General features: G+C 45.9%; 2 protein-coding genes across 2 annotated transcripts in view; one reads left to right on the top strand and one right to left on the bottom strand.

The window, feature by feature from the left end:
* BAG1 (BAG cochaperone 1) overlaps nt 1-14,493 on the bottom strand; it is a 75,001-nt gene that overhangs the window by 28,898 nt on the left and 31,610 nt on the right. The window lies entirely within an intron of this gene.
* Nucleotides 6,532-7,241, top strand: LOC112304364 (large ribosomal subunit protein eL29-like). The gene has a single exon (XM_024559958.4). The coding sequence runs from the start codon at nt 6,590-6,592 to the stop codon at nt 7,151-7,153; it is 564 nt and encodes a 187-aa protein (XP_024415726.3). The 5' UTR covers nt 6,532-6,589; the 3' UTR covers nt 7,154-7,241.

Raw genomic sequence — 14,493 nt, 5'->3', positions numbered from 1 at the left:
CGCCTGGAGAGCAGAGGCTGCTTGGCGACCAGTTTGCTTTCTTACACCTGCTTTTCCATGCTCACTGTTTCCCTTTTTATTAATGCAGTTCCATTCTTAGTACAGGTGACTGGCCAATCCAGGGGTGGCACCAGCTAGACCAACCATCATCCCTTCTCTGGACTTGACACTGTGCTAATATCAATGTATTGCTTCTCAGCTCCAAGTTGAAGCTTCATTGTCCACTCTGCAAAAATGTAGTGGACCATCTAAAAATTTTTCCTTTGCCAGCTGTTGAACTTTGTCAGTGGAGGATGCTGGAGAGACAATGTAGGAGGGATTTTCCTTCCTACTTCTGGTGTGCTCTGCTCAGCAGGCCCCTATAGTGTGTGGAACCCAGTGGGGACATTTCCAGTATTCATCTGCAATGCAAGCGACTTTAGCATCTAGCTCCTGCAATGCATGGTGGCCAGCATCATCCAAAGGCCAGTAGCTTCCCCTGGCATCCTCGCTACAGGGGGGTTTGTGGAGGAGTGACTCCAGTGAACGCATCCCAAGCACCCTGCAGGGTGGATTTCCAGCAGATTCCACCAGTGCAACACCATAGGGACTTCTCTACCTTCCAGTGAGCCACAGCCATGCCCTCCCGACAAGGTCTGGTTCTCAGTCATAGGGGTGGGTGTTGGGAGGCTCTGTTGTGAATGTTTTATCTCAGCCCTAGTGGGAGCAGCTGCTGCTTGTAGCTGCCATTCCTCTATTCTTTAGAGCTGTTTTTACTTCTTATTGGCTGGCCAACTGCCTCTGTCAAACTAACTCTAGGCTTTGGCTAAAAATAAATGATAAAGATTTACTCAAGGATCTTAGGTTTGCAAACCAGAAACACAACTAGGCAATACCCGGAGTGTTCCAAAGAAGACCAAAAAGCTAAGAGTTCTTATAGTAAAAAGTTGTAGTAAAAAGGACATTCTTGAGAAGAATCAGTCCTGCATTCTTAGCCACTGGATTAGCCCGAGATGGTAATCCTCTAGATAACAGCAGATGGTCTGGATAATGAATGTCGGGCTGTCTGGATACACGGGATGTCTGGATACACGAACATTCTTTTCCCAGTTCTTCAGAGGTTATCAGAGGGTTATCTGGTTTTTATATCCAGATATTAGCACCAGATTGGAAAGTTCGGAAGTGTTAGTTCCTAGGCTAGTTACAACAAGAAAAGAATCATTTCCTCATGCCTCAACCTGATTTTAGTAATTTAGCAGCTTGATAATAGTGACTTTCTTCTATTTCTTCACTCTGTTCCTCAACTGCCAAGTACAAAAAGTAAGGCATGAACGTACCATTATTTTGATCTCAATCATGTTAAATACGTACATATATATGAATAGAAAAAAAGAGCTTGTGAGGAATTCACCAAAATGTACAAAGAGGTTGTCTTTAGGTGGTCACATTAGGGGTGGTATTTATTTTTTCACGTATATATTTTTTCCAAATGAGCTTGAATTATTTTTGTAGCTAGAATTTTGTTTGTTTCTTTGTTTAAGAGAACACATACATTGTGGTCTGACCACGTTATCAGGAGCAAACCAGACTGGCCCTAGCAAGCCCCAGCCAGGGAATGCACCTCCAGATATGCCTTGTCTTGGTCAGCGTCAGGAACCTGGGCAAACAACTCTTCAGCTTAACTCCTTCTTCAGAAAAGAATAGGAGGTGGTGAGGCAAGGACCCTTTTGAGGGGGCTTCCTGGAGGAGTGGGGTTGTGACAGGGATTCCCATTGTCCTGAGCACCTAATGTGGACATACAGGGAGTTCTTAGTCTTTCAGTCAAAGGTAGGCTAGGCCACCTGTAGGAGGGTGCTGGGAAACGAGTTGAATCAGCACTATCCCTGTCCTCGGGGAACCACTACGGGACTCTAGCACCAGTGACATGCACTGAATGGTGCCCTTGGAGAGTGGAAAACACAGAGGGGCCAGCTTAACCATGACTGGATGGAGACATGTAGGTTGATGTCCATCTTCCCACCCACGTGAGACTGGTTCTGCCTTTTGGCCTTTGCTTGGACCTTTACTGCCACTTAAAATGCCATCTATCTTTCCCATCTCTGTCTACTACCTGATTCCTGCCTGACCTGCTTTTGGAGTATTTAGGCGGAATAGCAAGAAGTCTTCACCTTGGTGGATTCAGGCATTGGGTGGTCACTGGTCTGGCCTCATCTCTTCTGGCCCTCTGGAGGGCACAGGCAGGCACCCGCTACTGGGGGATGCATCGCACCAATTCTGGGGTCAGGGGCAAAAAAAGATAAGCTGAAAGGCAGTGTTGTTGTTTCCATATTTTGTTTTGTTTTGCTGTTGAAATTTTCTTTCTACCCTTTTGAGTTCTTTAGCTGAGACCCTGTAATAAAAGACAGATTAACTGGAGAAAAACAAGCAGACGTTTTTTTAACATGTAAACTGCTTATATACATGGGAAATACCCAGGGAAAACAAGTAACTCCCTGAGGTGGCTTAGAATTCAGGATTAAATAACATTTTAATAAGGAAGGGGGAGAGTGATATAGGCCTCTTAGGGGAGAGGACATGATTTTTAGGAAAGGATCAACGGGCCCTTAGAAGAGTAGATAGGCCATATGATGGTTTGTGAAAAAGTTCATCTTCTGGGTGCGATGTCAGCTTCTAGTCTTCTCTCCTGTGGTAAGAGCTCATCTTCCCTGGCTGATGATACCTCTGGGGAGGGGACCTATGACAAATGAGTTCCTCTTGGAGGACCTGTCTTTAGACAAATGAGGTCAGTTCAGAGAAAGCCTCTCCCTGCATTTGCTGTTTTTCAAGTACCTTCAGTTCAAAATAATTAATACAGTAGACCCCCTTATCTGTGGGGGCACGTTCCAAGGATGACTGAAACCACAAATAATGCCAAATCCTGTATATATACACTATGTTTTTTTTCCCTATACATAAATACTATGATAAAGTTCAATTTATAAATTAGGCACACTATGAAAGTAACAACAATAACTAATAATAATAAAGCAGAACAATTGTAATGATATACTGTAACAAAACTTATGTGAATGTGGTCTCTCTCTCTCAAAATATCTCATTGTACTGTGCTCACCTTTTCACTTATTACAGGAAGCACTTTACAGATTCTCTTCGACCTTTGACACACATGAACTACCAGCATCACTATCTTGTGCTTTGGGGCGATTATTAAGTAAAATAAAGGCTATTGAACACAAAGTTGATCTGACAACCAAGATGGCTACAAAGTGGCTAATGGGTGGGGAGCATGTACACTGTAGTCATGCTGGACAAAGGGATGTCACACCCTGGAGGGGCAGAGTGGGACAGTGAGCGATTTCATCACACTATTCAGAATGGCGCACAATTTAAAATTTATGAATTGTTTATTTCTGGAATTCTTCATTTAATATTTTCAGATGGCAGTTGACTGTGAGTAACTGAAACCATGGGAGGCAAAACCTCAGAAAAACAGGACCACTGTATAAAACAGCGTATTTTGGGGTGGCATGTTCTGCAACTCTTCATTGTGGTGATTGATGTCATGCTTCCTTCCCCTAGTTCACCCCACCTGACCATGTCTGTGGGGAGAGCCTTTCCCTGGGTCCTCACCAAGGCCCTCCCCCATGCCCAGCCTGCCTGCAGTCTCACTGCAGCCTGCAAAACTCACCCCACCAGTGCCCAGGGCACGACCTGTTGGAAGGGGAAGAGATTGCAAAACTAGACCACCTGTTCAGCCTCTAGGTGCACTCATCCCAGATGTCTTTGCTTCCTGATGGGTGTGGCTGCCATGAGCCCTCCCTGTACGCTTTCTCTTGACCATTGTTGAAGATCAGGAGAAAGGAACTAAAAGCTCTCCATACAAAGCCCTGGCTCTGTGCCCTGTAGCTGGCCACTTGCCCGGTCCAGAGCAGAAATGGAGTATCCTCCTTGCCTGGTCCAGAGCAGAATATCCCTTTCCTCTCTAAACCCTGCAAATTCCCTTTTCCCCAGTCATACCCTACCCAGTCCGGGCAGACATTTAGGTGGGAAGGATCACAGGTCTGGCCTCATTACCTGTCCTTGACCCCCTGATGACATACCTGTAGGCTTACCTGGTGAATCAGTCATTGCTAGGTGAGGACTCAGAGAGGAAAGAAGACATGTGTTGCCTCTACATCTTCCCTTCCCACTTTTCCTGTCTGCTTTAGCCTGGAGGACACTAGTCAGCCTTTGGCCAAGACACCCCACAGAAATGCACGTGCTTCTGTTTAAATTCTTGTCAGAAAGTATGCTCATTTTAAGGCTGTGCTTCTCAAATAGTAATGCACATAGACATCACCTTGGGTTCTCGTTAAAGCACAGGCTCTTACTTGGTAGTTCTAAGGTGGAGCCTGAGATTTTTCCTTTCTGACAAACTCCTGATATTGCAATGGTGTAATGGCCCCAGTCTCACATTCTAGGCTTAGTGAAGTACTACCTAATCTGTGAAGATGATCAGAACCCCAGCGTCCGAATTAATCACTGGGTTCCATGTTTCCGTAACACCTGACCGAGACCATGCCGTATCTACTGATTCATTCATCCACCTGCTAGCCTGGGGCCTGCTGGGACAAATAATTTTTTAGCCCTAATACCTAGCCTGATAGATACTCCACATTTAAAAAAATAAATAAATGAATGAACATTTTAATGGCTTTTGAAGGCAATTTACAAAAGATGCAGGTTGTTAATAGCTAAGACAACATTTCCCAAGCTGTGTTCCTTGGGATACTAGTCCGGGGGGGGGGGGGGTGTTAATAGGTATTTGTTAAATGATGCAAGGAAGGGTGGGAAGATTCTGTAATCATTTAATCTGGGAAATACTGAATTAAAAATAGACATCCGAAGAGTTTCTCAAAGGCTTTAATAAACTAATGGTTGTTGCCAATGTCCAAGAGGGGAATCCAACAAGCAGCATATGTGAGGAGAGAGAATGTGAGAACTGGAAAGAGAGATCCCCTTTTCTGTTTCCCCTTCAGACCAAATCATCAGACTTTTAATATTTTATTAGCCACTGTGGATTTCTCAGGGAGCTAATAAATCTCTAGATTTCTCAGGGAGGGGACACAAGGTGAATTCTGACTCCCTCTCCATCCTCTGCCACACTCTAGTGGCTGAGAGAGGGAGGCCAGGAAACCTAGGGAGAAGAGAAACTGGAGGATAGCTTGGTGCTCAGTCTACTACAAGGCTAAGATCTTATAATAAGATCTAAGATCAGGAAGGAAGAGCTTTATCGCAGCTAGAAAGCAAGGGGTTTGGGGTGCAGGGGGTGTGAAAAGGACCACAAAATGCAAGTGCAAGTCTAGCTGAGATTAGGGTTGAAATAGACTGATAAAAACAAAGGAAGAGTCTAAAGAAAGGCCCCAAGTGAATCTCAGAGTTCATTTACCATAAAACAGTGGCTCTCATCCAGAAGCAATTTTGCCCCCCTTATTGGACATTTGACCATATCTGGAGACGTGTTTGGTTGCCACAACTGGGAAAGAGGAATGCCACTGGCATCTACTATACAATAGCCAGGGATGCTTTTTATTTTTATTTTTTTTAAGATTTTGTTTATTTTTAGAGAGAGGGGAGGGGAGGAGGAAGAGAGGGAGAAAAACGTTGATGTGCAAGAGATACATCAATTGGTTGCCTCTTGCAGGCTCCCAACTAGGGGGACCTGGCCCACAACCCAGGCATGTGCCCAGACAGGGAATCGAACTGGGGGTCTTTTGTTTCACAGGCCAGTGCTCAATTCACTAAGCCACACCAGCCAGGGCTACATCTTCTAATTAAAAAAATCTCAGATATTGCTTCGATTCAGCTGCTTTAGAACAAGGAATTTGGGAGAAATTTATTAGGAAAAGTGATTTTTTAAAGTACAAATAAATAAATACTAGAGGTGGGAAGGATCCCAATCCTGGCTACGTAATTAGAGAAATTTTGTACAGATCCACAAAGAGACATATAAGAAGGTATTTTAGCCCTGGCTGGTGTGGTTCAGTGGATCGACTGCCGGCCTGAGGACCAAGGTCTCACTGGTTCGATTCCCAGTCAGGGCACATGCCTGGGTTGTAGGCCAGGTCCCCAGTAACAGGCATGCAAGAAGCAACCACACATTGATGATTCTCTCCCTCTTTTTCTCCCTCCCTTCCCCTCTCTCTAAAAATAAATAAATAAATAAAACATTTAGGAAAAAAGAAGGTATTCTATCTATAGTTATTTGTGATGGTTGGAGAGCTAGACCCAATAAGGCACTTACCAATCACTGGAATATTCCATGACAGTAATGAGCAATGAACTAGATATCCACATAACAGTGTAAATAGATCTTTAAAACACAACGCTGAATCAGGGGAAGAGGGAGTGTAAGGAACAGAGAGAGACCTCCAGCATAATGCAATTGATTGAAATTAAAAATACATGCACACAAAACAATGCCTCAAGCTTTCAAGAACACTTAGAAATCTTAGTCACCACAAACTTTAGAGTCTCTTGGGCATTAGGCACTACTGCCATCTAGTGGTAGAAATTTTAAATTGAGGTGATATTCAATTTGTTAAAGGAGATACAATCTATTGTACATACTATGAAATGTACACATTTAGTTTCTCTTCCGGTCTCAGGCGCTTCGAGAGCCGTGGGCTTGGGTGCAGAGATGGCCAAGTCCAAGAACCACACCACACACAACCAGTCTCGAAAATGGCACAGAAATGGCATCAAGAAACCCCGACCGCAAAGATATGAATCTTTCAAGGGGGCAGACCCCAAGTTCCTGAGGAACATGCGCTTTGCCAAGAATCACCACAAGAAAGGCCTGAAGAAGATGCAGGCCAACAACACCAAGGCCATGAGCGCACATGCTAAGGCTATCAAGGCCCTGGTCAAGTCCAAGGAGGTCAAGCCCAAGATCCCAAAGGGCAGCAGCCACAAGCTCAGTCGACTTGCTTACATTGCTCACCTCAAGCTTGGGAAATGTGCTGGTGCCAGCATTGCCAAGGGTCTCTGGCTCTGCCGGCCAAAGGCCAAGGCTAAGGCCAAGGCCCAAACCAAGCCCCAGGCTGCAGATGCAGCGAGGCTCAAGCTCCAGCTCAGGCTCAATCAGTCTCAGGCTCCCAGAGGTGCCCAGGCCCCTGCGAAGACTCCACAGTAGAAGCCTATGTCTGCTGATGTGAAGACAGAAGGACTGGTGTGCCCCCGGGGCTGGGGTCCTCCTGTGGCGTTTGTGCAAATAAACCTGAGGCAGGGTCTGTCTATCCGAAGAAGAAGGAAGAAGAAAGAAGAAAGAAGAAAGAAGAAAGAAGAAAGAAGAAAGAAGAAAGAAGAAAGAAGAAAGAAGAAAGAAGAAAGAAGAAAGAAGAAAGAAGAAAGAAAGAAGAAAGAAGAAAGAAGAAAGAAGAAAGAAAGAAAGAAAGAAAGAAAGAAAGAAAGAAAGAAAGAAAGAAAGAAAGAAAGAAAGAAAGAAAGAAATGTACACATTTAAAAGTTTAATTCCATGAATTTTGACAATTGTATGCATCAGCGTAATCATCACTCTAAACTGTACATTTCCATCACCCCTGAAAGTTCCTTTCTTCCCTTTCCGGGAAAACCTCCCCACGCACTACCCTAGAAGCAACCACTGATTTGTTTGTATCACTAAAAATGAGCTTTGCCTGTTGTAGAACTTCACATACCTGGAATTACACAGCGTGTACTCTTTGTGCTTGCCTTCTTTTGAAAATAACAATGTTTCTGAGATTCATCTATGCAGCACATATCAATAATTAATGCATTTTTATTGCTGAATGGTGTTCTATTCTGTGGACGTTTCACAGTTCATCTATCTGTTCAGTTGATGGACATTTGGGTTACTTCCACTTTTTGGCTATTACAAATAAAGCATCTATGAATATTTATGTTTAGGCTTTTGTATAGACACATGTTTTTATTTATCTTGGGTGGGATCGCTGGGTAGATAAATAAGTAATTTTTTAAGAAACTGCCAAAACAATTTTCCAAAGCAATTATATTATGTTACACATTTGCCAGCAGTGCATTTATATCAACAATGAAAGATGAACAACCGAATGTATGTAAATGGGCAAAAAGACTAGAACAGAATCTTGAAGGTACACAAATAACCAAAATGCACGTGAAAAAATGTCTAGCATCATTAGTTTTTAGGAAATTGCAAATTTAAATCAAAATGAGATATCACTTTACACTCGCTGAAACGTGAAGCAAAATGCTAAGGATGCAGAGGAACCGGAGGCTGTCGGCTGGCACACAGGCGCACGTGCACCATGATGAATGACAACAGCTCTCTCGGGCCACAGGCTCCCTTCCTGGACAAAACAAGGATTCAGCGTATGACTTGTACGGTCCTACAGACCATTGTTGTTCAGATCTGGAAAACTGAGAAGTCGGAAACAAACTGATGCTCTCCATCTGTTGGGTTGGGACCACTGATGGTGCCAGAAACACACAGTGGGGCAGGCCCTTGTAACTCTTCTTTACCTCATGCAATAGAGTGATTTTGTGTCCCCCCCCAAATTCATATGTTGAAACCTAATCCCCCCGCGTGATGGTATTTGGAGGTGGGGCCTTTGATGATGTCATGAGAATGGATTCCTCATGAATGGAATTAGTACCCTTGTAAGAGACCCCAGAGAGCTCCCTTTGGGCCTGTGAGGACACAGCAAAGAGATGGACCATCTATGAACTAGGAAGTAGGCTTTCACCAGATACCAAATCTTGGACTTCGCTGCCTCCAGAACTATGAGAAATAAATGTTTTATTTTGTTTTGTTCCTAAAGATTTTATTTACTTTTAGAGAGGGGAAGGGAGGGAGAAAGAGAGGGAGAGAAACATCAATGTGTGGTTGCCTCTCTGGCGCCTCCTACTGAGGACCTGGCCCACAACCCAAGCATGTGCCCTGACAGGGAATGGAACTGGCGACCCTTTGGTTTACAGGCCAGCACTCAATCCACTGAGCCTCACCAGCCAGGGTTGAGAAATAAATGTTTGTTGTTTATAAGCCCTCCAGCCTACGGTATGTTTGTTATAGAAGCCTGAGTGGACTAAGACACCTCAGTTTTGCATTCAGGAAGCAAAGCTTTCAGAAGGGCATATTAGCAGAGACTGCCCCTTGACCCTTCTAAGGTGGATAAGAGTATCCTGAAGTCAAAACAAATGAAAGCTGGATGGTGGGTCCAGGAGGGATGTGGGCAGGCTTTTGTGGACCCGTGTGCTGCCAGGAGCTGCCCAGAATATGGGTCTGCTGTGGCTTTGCCATCCAGCTCACCTCCTCTTCCTGCTTGTCTTCTCTCTCTTCCTCCTTTTCATAACAGCATTTTTTAAGTTTTATCATGAACCAGGCTTTTATTAGCTACTTTCTCTAATACAACAACACTGCAAGGTTGGCTTTATTAGTCCATTTCCCAGACGAGGAAATGGAGGTTTCCAGGGTTGAGGAACTTGCTCAAGATCGTATGGCTAGTAGATCAGTTTCCTACGGCTTCATAACAAATGACCACAAACTGAGAGGCTTAAAACAATGCAGGTGTATTATCTTACAGTTCCGGAGGTCAGAAGGGCAGCAGGGCAGCAGGGCCGTGTTCCTTCTGGAGGCTCTAGGGGAGAATCTGTTCCTTGTACTTTGCGGCGTCTAGGGGCTTTCTGCCTTCCCTGCTTCCCTCTGACCTCTGCTTCCAGTGGCACATCTCCCTCTCTGATTCTGGCTCTCCTGCCTCCCCTTATAACGATACTTGTGATGCCATTCAGCCCACCCTGATAATCCACAATAACATAATATCCCCATCTCAAGACCCTAACTCAATCATATCTGCAAAGTCCTTTCTGTCATGCAAAGTTAACATATCCACAGCGTTTGGGGGTTCAAAGGTGAATATCTTTGGAGAGGGGCATTACTCTGCCTACCATAGCTAGTGAGTGGCCACGCCAGGATTCAAACCCAGTTCTGCCTTAGTCCTAAATCAGTGCTCTTTCTCTAAACCACACTGACCCTTCCTTCAGTTCCTCCTCTCCGTGGAGCAGCCCTGGATCCTTCACAGACAAAGCATCCCAGAGAGAAAGGGATGGCAGAAGACCTTAGAGCTGGATACATGAGGAGGAGGAGCTCCTGGCAAGTATCCAAGGACCCCTCTCCAAAGTTGGGAAGGAAGAGCAGAACAGGAGACTCCATGGCCAGGTCATGCTCACTCAAAGGAAGGGCAGCAATGGGAGGGGTGGCCTGCAGGTCCAGGCAGGAAAAACTCACTGGAAATGGGGCAGCACGACCCCTGAGGTCTCAGCCGTCAATACACCAAAACACAGAGCACTAGAAGCAACTCATTTCTTCCTGCCTGTGCTTGGGCAAATTCCCAAAGGCTGCTGTGGCTCCTAGCCCTCTGAAAACAGGCTACCCGCCTCCAGTCCCAGCTGTGTAACCGGGATCAAGGTACTCACCACTCAGTACCTCAATTGCCTCATCTATAAAACTTATTTCATAGGGTTTTCATAAAAATTAAATGAGTTAATATATGCAAAGGGCTTAGAACAGTGCCTGGCACAGCACAAGTGCTATGTAAATATTGGGGACACAGTGCCAGTTGCAAGGGGGAGGGGCAGTCTTGTGGGTCTTCAGTATCTAAATTTAGCCTGGTGCAGCAGGTGGTCATTTCTGGGAAAATGTCAACTGGGGTCACATGGGTCATGAATGCTGAACCCAGCCATGCTGCGGAATATGTGGGGCAGTGCCTCCCACCCTCTGTCTGGACCCCTGGATTGATCACCTTCGGGAACAACCCTATTTGCAGGGACCTCTGGACCTCAGCAAGGCTCAGCTGCAAGAAGGTTCCTTCCAGCTGTGGTCCATACCTGGCAATTTTGAGGATTTTCTTCTAGAAGACTCACTTGAAATTACGTGTTTCCTTCTGCCCATGCTGCTTCAGTTTACTGGGCCAAGGATGAGCTGCTGGATGTATACATAGGAAACCAGAATCTCAGGTGGGTATAAAAATCTGGTAAAATTATGAGATTTAAAGTCAGACAGATTGAAGGCCAGCTTTGCCACTTCCAAGCCTTGAGACTTTGGACATGCCATTGAATCTTCCTGAACCTTAGTTTCTCATCTGTGAAATGGATATAATGGTAGGGCCCACCTCATAGGGTTTTGGGAGCATTATTTAGTACATGTAAAGTTTTTAGCATGTGCTTGGAGTAGATAGTAGTAAACTCCCAACATACAAGGACCATTTCTTCCGGCCTGCCTAAGTGGGCAAACTGCACAATTTTCCCATACCAGCCTCCAGTGACAGGGACTGACAAGCTTTCGGAGTCATCTGTTCAGCTCTTCAGGGGAAGGAAAGGCCCTGGTGGGGACGGGGGGGTTGGTGGTGTCTGCTCCATGACAGGCCCCCTCCAAGGAGGCCAGGAGTAGGGCAGGGTTGAAAAGATATCTCAGCTCTTAGCTCTGAGAGACTCAACAGGCAGCAAGAGGGTGAGAACAGGAAACAAAGCCCCAGTGGACCTTTGAATGTATCTGATGGTCCAAGGGTTTGGCCCCTGAGGATGGTGGAAACCTCTAGCATGGTGAACGCAAAAGTGAGAAGCTCCCTGCCACCTGGGGATGTTCCTCAGGTTTTGCAGGAGGTGGTGCTGATGGGGAGGGGGAGGAGATCAGGCACTCTAAAGGTTCCCTCCTGCACCAAACCGGTCCACATGACCACAACGGCCACCATAGCTGAAACTGAAAAAGTCGGTGTTCGTGCTGCCTGACTCCACCAGAACCAATTCATAGAGACAAAGATTGAACCTTTATGGGTGCTATTTTCAGATGGCCAGAGATCTGAGATGGCAGGTTATGTACCCTCAAAAACCATCTTAATATCTCATCTCAAGCAGGCCTTTTTATAAGGAGAAGAAAGGGTAGGTGAGGGGCTTGGGGAACAGGTTAATCGGATGAGAGTCACAGTCCAGAGGAGATTTTCCTAGCACTTCTTTATCTGTTGATCAACAATCCTTTACCTGCATCTCAGGTATTCCCTTCTTGGGACACAATGGCTCAGATGCCATCTCCATGGCTTGCAGATGCCCTGGAGCACAAGGATTGAATTGCTGTCACCTCCTGGAGTCATGCATCTCAGTTCTTGGAATAATGGCTTTCCACATTCACTAATCACTTAAGCTTATCAACTAAGGTTAAAATCTTTAACTCTTAAGTGCCCCTATCATAGCCGCCTTAAGGAAGTGCTCTGTGTGTGCCAGAAGCTTGGTTACAGCACTTAAGAAAAATTATCCCCTTAATTCTGTCAAGTAGTTATTGTTTGTTATCCTGCTTTATAAAAGAGGCAACTAGCCCTCAGAGAGATTTAGGATTACCCAAGGTCACACAGCTGGTAAGCGGCAGAGTCTTGATAAAAACAGGAGCAGGCCTGCTCCAGAACCCTGCTTTTTCTCTCTCGCCAGTGTCTCTTTAGCCTTGCCCCTCCTGAGAGGGACCCCAAATCCTTGTAGGACCTTGGAATTCTAGAGAGGAAGGGATAGAAAGGAAGGGCTGAACAGCATCAAGAGGATGGTGTCCCGGTGAGGGTCCAAGGACTCCTCCAAGCTGGGAAGGAAGAGGTGGGCAGGATTGGCCCAGGCCACACCCCTCACACAGGGAGGGCAGCAGGGGTCTTTGGGTAGCTTGCAGAGCTGGGCAAGAGACAATCACCAGGGAGGGAAAGACAAAGCCTGAGGCCCACTTATCAACACTGAAGCATAACAAATATTTATCAAGTGTCTTTGAGCCTGAGAACTGGACCCTCCCTCACTTGTCTGGACCAATGCCCATGGGCTGCTGACAGCTCCCGGCTGGGAGTGAGCACAACTGTCTCCAGAAGGCATGAACACCACAAGGGGCACACTGAGAGGAGGGAAGAATTTTGAGGACTCCCACGACCTGCACTGAAGCCTTTAGCCTTTGGGGTTCTTAGGTCCTACCTTTTCCAGGCCAAATGGTCACTAACTGCATTATCCTGCTGCTTTGGCAACAACAGGTGCAGGTGACCCCAGCCTGGCCAACCATCAAAGCTCAATCTCTCGGCCATATTGATTGGTCCAAGAGATGAGCACATGACTTAACAGTACAATCAGAGTCTCCCCTTGGGTCTTTTGTACATTGAAGGGAGCTGTGGAGAAGCTCTCTCAGGTTTTTCAGTCCACGAAGTTGGGGTGATGCAAGCTTACTGCAATCTGACTGAGCGTAGTAAGCCTGGCTGTAGCAGCAGACGATAGGAATACATCTAGGACTGAATGTGACCTCGGGAGAGTGTGACAGCAGCCCCCAAAGAGACACATGGGGGTGGGAGGTTGGGAACAAAGCTCTGGATCCCGTGAGCATGTTGCATGGCCTGTGGAGGTTGCCGCTAAGGATGCTGGATGCCTTACCTGCCACCACTCCAATTCACTGGACACTACAGCATCAATTAGGTATGGCATGGACTGTGTCCCCTGGAGATGAGCACATTCCACACAACCACCTGTGGTTGCCCTGTCACCAACGAGGAACTGAGGCTCAGAGGTGAAATGACTTGACCAAGTGTTACCGGAAAGGGGCTGGGACAGTAGTGTGTGGGTTCTTGACTGTGCAGGGAAGATGTTACAACATGAGTCCAGATGATTTTGAGAGTATGTTTATAAAAGCTCAGGACAGTGAAGCAAAGGAAGGGTGTTAGGGTAGAAGAAGCAACAGGAGAAAGCCAAGGCAGGGCTGTTTTGGCTCCTTAGAAATGTTATAAGAAAGAACTGAGTGCAGGCGGGGCTGCTGTTAGCTCACTGAATAGTCAGAAAAAAAAAGGGAGCCTTGGAAATAAAAAAGTGGGGGGGCACTTGGAGACAGGTTCAGGGGGTTAGCCCAGAATGAGCCACTGCTGCCCATTGCTCCCCTGGTTGCAAGCCTCATGGGAACCCTTAAAGTTTAATATAGAGAAAAGCAAATCCAAGCCTGAGAGGGAAAAAGGTTGTAGGTGTGCTCCAGAGGGAGCCTACACTGGGTCTTTTTCTTGAGGGTCCTTCTCTGTTTTCTAAAGATGGGAATTTTAGGGAAGGTCTTAGGGGAGAACCTTAATAAAATATTCATCAGCTTTGCACTGATGTGCCAAAATGAGATTTATTCCCCTGATGTCATTTGTCCTTGGGTGTGGTTGGCACAAATGGCACTAATGGGATTTCTGTTATCTATCTCCCTGAGTAGGGTAATATTTACTCTCTGGCTGGGGAGGAAAAGTATAAATCATTTACTCCTAAGTGTCCTTGGTTAGGGAAGAAAGGATTTTTTTATTTACTAGGTGGCTGTAAATGACTTGGCCATTTAACTCAGTTTCCTTAGTCCACTTGTCCTGGTTTACTAATCTGTCTCACGAGGTCCCACAGGCAGGATCTCCAGACTCCAGAGCCCAGGATCTGATGGCACCATGCTCTCCCCACTGACCCCTAAGGCAACTGCCCAGGCCAGAGGGTGGCCAGCAT

Source organism: Desmodus rotundus, chromosome 1, assembly GCF_022682495.2.
Source record: "Desmodus rotundus isolate HL8 chromosome 1, HLdesRot8A.1, whole genome shotgun sequence".
In the NCBI taxonomy this organism is placed as follows: domain Eukaryota; kingdom Metazoa; phylum Chordata; class Mammalia; order Chiroptera; family Phyllostomidae; genus Desmodus; species Desmodus rotundus.
The sequence above is the reverse complement of the archived record's forward strand: the minus strand, read 5'-3'. Positions and strand labels throughout refer to the sequence as shown.